This window comes from Helobdella robusta (genome assembly GCF_000326865.2).
Source record: "Helobdella robusta unplaced genomic scaffold HELROscaffold_10, whole genome shotgun sequence".
NCBI lineage: Eukaryota > Metazoa > Annelida > Clitellata > Rhynchobdellida > Glossiphoniidae > Helobdella > Helobdella robusta.
The window spans coordinates 1,308,939-1,314,862 of record NW_008703571.1 but is presented as its reverse complement, the minus strand read 5'-3'; the positions used below and the strand labels follow the sequence as shown (position 1 = coordinate 1,314,862).

Genomic DNA, 5,924 nt, shown 5'->3' with positions numbered 1-5,924 from the left:
TTTTTTTCAATCACAGACACGCATGCGTGTACATGAACAAACACGCACACACACACACACACACAACGTTTTTAATTTGTATGAAAATTAGTAAAAATTCTTCTTGGTGAGAAATTTTCGGATAACGAACCTTTAAACAGGTGACCTACTTCATTTTAACATCATAAAAATTACTTTGAAAACATTCACCACCACCACAAAGTTTTTCAATTGATGCTCAAAATACCACCAAATAAACTTAGTGGAAAGGCGAGTGCAGCTTCCTAATCTACCTTAATTGATCTTCTTTTTAAAATTTAGAGTTTTATTTATGATAAAATATTTATAACAGAAGAGGTATGTTTTTTTAAATGTTTGAGTCGTTAACCAATCTTTGAAATTCAGTGAGACTCAATATAACGAAGACAATGCAACGAACACAAATTCGTTTGATGGTGGTGTTGCAAGGGTCAGTCCAATGAACTTAAATTTAGTTCGGGTGACACACTGCCATTCGGAAGACATCTTGGGTGCGGTTCAGATGGTGGTCGGTGCAATTGGTTGCTGTAAAGACGAATTTTTGCTGTGAAATTTCTCAGAAAAAATTTTTCAGAAGAAATTTTGAAAATTACAAAAAGTATTAAAATTACACAAATTAATTTGAAATAAAAATTCCAGTCACGTATTTTGAAACGATTTGAAAGCAAAATTAAAAATAACTATTAATAAATTAAATCATGATTTAAAATCATTTCAACTGGAATTGTAACCGACACTGGCTGATTCATTGCACAAATCAATGCAAGACCCTTATAATGATAGCCAAAGAATAAAGCGCTACAAAAACATTTATAATCAAATCGTAATATAAAGTCATCCCGCACGTTTGCTTTTAGTTCGTTCAGTTCAAGCCGGTTACCTTCACTCTCGTAATTGCTTATTGTTTGTAAATTTGAGTTTTATTTTGGTTTTTGATAGAATTTATTTAACAAAATGAATTTTACTAAGTTGAACGTAATAGTTGCTAACTCGCCGCACGGTAGCACTAATAGTAGTGAGAGCAGTAACAGCATAAATCACGATGAACGCGATGATGACGACGATGATAGCTGCTCGGACCCTACTAACAACAACGACAGTGATGATAGCAACAACACTGATAATGAGGAGGAAGAAAACGTTGAGGAGGGCGAAGTTAATGATTCCCAGAATGAAACTGTCGATGACACCCCACGGAGAAGAAATAAAGAAGTTAGAAATAGTGATGAGTTGCCTGCTTCTCCTAGTACAGTTGGGGAAGAATTAGTGTTGAATGTTAAAGCTGATGTCAAGTCCTCATTAGGATTATCTACAAAACAGGTAAGTAAACAGACAAATTATATTAAAATTAAACTGATATGAAAGAAAACTTCATTAAAGCTAGGTCTTGTTCATTATTGTTAATTAACTGTTATTAATTAATTAATTAATTTAATATATTTTCAATTATCGATCAGTCGATTTCATTTTTTATATTTATTTTTTCATTAGTTGATTAATATTTAATAATAATACTAATGAATAATTTATAACCAGAATGCATCGGCAAAGTTATACCACAACAAGGAAGGAGAGTTTTTCACTGGGTTTGATCCAACATCTGCAGTAAGAACTTGTTGTTAATAAATTAATTACATTACTAATTATATTATTTAATATTTTACTATTTTTTATTTTTTTTTACTATTATTTTTACTATTATTACGATGATCTAATGAAAATTACATTATTATAAAATCAAATTTAAACATACTATTGTAGAAATGTTACATGTCTCTACTAAATTAAAAAAATACAAAATATCAATTTTTGTATATTTTTTTGAAGTTTCATGGGATCTGTTTGTAAGCTTCATGATAGAATATTGTGTTTAATTATTAAAATTGTAATAAAATTAGCAAATTATTTTTTAATTTGATTTTTAGATATATTTTGAAATGATTTTTTTATAGGAATTCAAAGCCAAAACAGAGGAAAGGATAAGAAGATTCGGACAGATTGCTCCCGCTTGTAACATTCTCACGGAACAATCACTGAAAGAACTCTTTGAAAGGTTACTGATTCTGAAAATTTATTATTAAAATTATTAATATAATTATTATTAAATAATAATAAATAATAATGGCAAATTAATTCGTTAGCGGTGATTAGCTAGACATTTTTTGCTTTGTTCATTTCAATTTTTACCTGTAGATGAACACAATTTCAGATAAAACTCTATTAGAAGTTATGAATCTATGAACTTTTGCAATGTGAAAGTTGAAATTATGATTTTTCAGAGAAAATTATTTTAAAAAGTTAAATTTTTTCATTCCCCAAACCAGCCTGGGTGTGCCAGGGCCAGCTACAAAAACCACAACAACTGATGACAGCAACAATATGGTGGGTGGAATCAGCAACAGCAGCTGCAACAAAGAAGATGTCATCATCAATAACATCAACAATAATGACATTAGGTATAACTGCATTCACTTGAAGGGCACTAATGATATGAGTACGAAGGACGTGTTCGATTTCTTCAAACTCTTTCCTCCGTCTGCTATCGAATGGATTGACGACGAATCATGTATGAGCAATTTTTATTTATTTTGTTCTTTGTCTTATTGTTGTTTTCTTTATTTTATTCATTGTTTTTTTTTTGTTTTTCATCTTTTTTTATTCATTAGTTGATTCAATTCGACTGCTTTTATCACTCAGTTTCCAATTGTTTATTTGACATTTTAAAGTTTATTTCATTTTTATTTCTGTCTCTATAATTTTTTTTTCAATCACCTGATTTTTTACAAAAAATTAATTGTCAAGTCGTCCACTTATTGTATCATCACTAATAAAATTAGCTATAAATCGATAAAATCATTGATACAATATAGCATACATATCTTGCTATTAATATTATTTTTATCGATAATCTTATTAATTTTATCACTATCAATACTATAATAATAATAATTATGATAATATTAATTATTATTATTATTATTAGGCAATGTAGTTTGGCTGGAGGAAATTACAGCCTGCAGAGCCATGCTGCAGATGAGTAAGGTCATAAATAAGGTCAAAAGTAAGGTCACAAACAAGGTCACGTTCACAGCAAATAATAATGCTAATGATAATAATCACCATCACCACAACAACAACGATGATATAAATGATGATGAAGTTCATCATGATGATGGAAGCGTCTGTGATGGTGGCAGTGCTGGCATACCTCTTGCAAAGTCCAAAGATAGAAAAAATTATGATAGGATGAGTGATAATGATGATGACGATGAAGATGATGAGGAGGAAGAGAATGGTGGTAGTAAAGGCAAGAATGATGAGGGTTAATATTTATTTGTTTGTTAATAGTTAAATGAATAATTAATGAATCAATTATTTTTTAAAATCTTCAAATATGGTTTTTTGCCTTGTGGTTTTTAAACAATATCTTATTGAACGATTATTTTTTTAATTATTTATTTAATTAATTAATTTGTTAGTTAGTTGGTTAATTGGTTTATTTTATATTAGCTTATTGCTGCTTTCAAACTTTAACTTTGACCATTTCTAAAAAAAAATTTTTTTCCATTTAAATTTTCTTTATTTAGATTAAAATTAATTTTTTTTCACAGAAGATATGGAGGTCGACGATGATGATGACGAAACCAATAATAATAATAATAATAATAATAACAACAATAATAACAATAATTCTAGTGAGCAAGCCAACAACGGCAACAACAACAGTCAAACAGACAACAAACTTGACAGTAATACTTCCAACACCAACGCGGAAAACGAGGACAATAACAACATTAATGATAATAATAATAATAATAATAATAATGGTAATAATAATATTAATGATAGTTATTATGACGGGGATGTTAGCATTCCAGATGATGGTTGGAAGTACAGGCTTGGTGTGACGTACAAGAGGCATGATAAACTCTTATTTAGATTTGCTACGAAAGGTGTGAAAGAGAAAAATTATTTGAAATTTAAAAAAAATTTTTCTATTTATTACGTTCTCAAATCACATACATATTGTGTGTGTGTGTGTGTGTGTGTGTGTGTTAGTTTGTTTGTGTGTGTGTGTCGTTGTTTGTGTATGTGTGTGTGTGTGTCTGTGTTGTTTGTCACCTCTGAGAATTATTTAAAAGAGAGTTAATATTAATGATAATAATAATTTTAATTTCTATATTTAATAGATGACAAAAAGGAAGTTGGAGCCTCGAGCAGGAGCAAGTATTACCAAAAGTATGGGAATCCTAACTTTGGAGGTACTTAGTTTGTTGTTGTTGTTGTTGTTGTTATTATTATTGTTATTATTGTTACTGCAGTTGTTATTAGTGTCATGGTTGTCGTGAGTACTGTTGTTGTCTTTTTGCTATCACTGATGATGTGATGATGATGATGATAGTAATGATGATGATGATAGTGATGATAGTAAGGATGATGATGATATCACTAATTATGATGAAAATTATGATATAAATTTTTTTCCATGCAGGCCTCAAAGGGATTATATCATCCAGCCGGTTAGTTAATCATCATCTTCATCATTTCTTCTACAATGTGATGACGATGATGATGAGATGATGAAAGGGATGGATGATGTTTCTTGTTGTTGCTGTGACGATTATAAACGTTGTTTATTATGTACTAAAAAATGTGCTTGTTGTTATTGTTGGACTGATGATACAAATGTGATACTCGAATGACAGGAAAAGAAAAATTCTCTCAATGAAGAGAGTCAGAGAGATGAGGGAGGCGAGGAGAGAGATGGAGGATTTGGAGTGGGCCACAAAAGGGGTACCGGAAGTGACCAAATTTGATGAACACATCAGCGGGGCTAGGAAGGGCCGCGTTTGGGAAAGAATTAAATTGAGGCAAAAACATTATAACGCTGCTGCTGATGATGATGGTGAGGAGGTCCGTTATGATAATGATAACGACAATAGTGATGATAAGAGTAAGTAGTTTTGATTGATTACTGAGATGAATGTGGATAGATTAAACGTCATTTTCTTTCGTCGTTGCTTATATATTTGTCGCCATTTTATTATCGCAATCCTTATCACCCTGATTTTTTCATTTTAATTATATCAGGACCAGACGTCATCGTCAGCCATTCTCGAGTCAGCCATTCTAGAGAAAGGAAGGGTAGAGATGATGATGAAGATGAAGCTGTTATGATGAGTGAAAGATCGAAAATTCCAAGGATGAAGATGTACGCTGATGATTACAAAAAAGGCGATAGAAACGATGACGGTGATCGTTATCACCATCGTCATCATCATCAGCAACAGTCTGGAAGTGCATCTATAAGAAGCAGGCTTGGAAAAAGAGTCAACAGTGATAGTAATCATTCCTCTTCATCTCATCATCCACCATCATCATCATCATCGTTTACACAACACCATCGTCATCGTCAACAATCGCCTTCATTACGTCATCATGACGTAAAAAGCAGATTGGGCATTAGAGTGACCACCGACAACGAACATTATCGTCGACATCATCATCGCCATGATGATGATGATGATGATGATGATAGTGATAATAATGACGATGATGACGATCGTCAGAAAGATGAAAGAGAAATGAGTAGAAGTAATAAATTGAGGTCGAGGCTCGGCAATAGATCCTGATGAATGGATGGATGAAAGAATGAAGAAAATGACGTCATCGATTGATTGATTGGTTGATTGATTAAATCAAATTCATTTTTTTAAATGATTGATTTCTTCATACAGTTGATTGATTGATTATTTAATTTGTTTTTAGATCTATTGTATAAAGTGTTGATTGATTAATTGGATGATTGATTGATTAATTGGATGATTGATTGATTAATTGGATAATTGTTTGATTGATAGATTAACTGGAAGATAGATTAACTGATTGATATTCATATTTGCAAT

General features: G+C 31.1%; 1 protein-coding gene across 1 annotated transcript; it reads left to right on the top strand.

Annotated features, from left to right (window-relative positions):
- Positions 1 to 972: 972 nt before the first annotated feature.
- On the top strand, positions 973 to 5,490 carry HELRODRAFT_190021 (hypothetical protein; the record flags this gene model as incomplete). The annotated part of the gene is made up of 12 exons (XM_009011833.1): positions 973 to 1,338; positions 1,555 to 1,623; positions 1,971 to 2,071; positions 2,343 to 2,584; positions 3,002 to 3,079; positions 3,179 to 3,340; positions 3,630 to 3,971; positions 4,209 to 4,280; positions 4,511 to 4,538; positions 4,725 to 4,924; positions 5,110 to 5,271; positions 5,471 to 5,490. 12 exons carry the CDS (start codon positions 973 to 975, stop codon positions 5,488 to 5,490), a joined length of 1,842 nt encoding a protein of 613 aa, XP_009010081.1.
- Between the last annotated feature and the right edge of the window lie 434 nt (positions 5,491 to 5,924).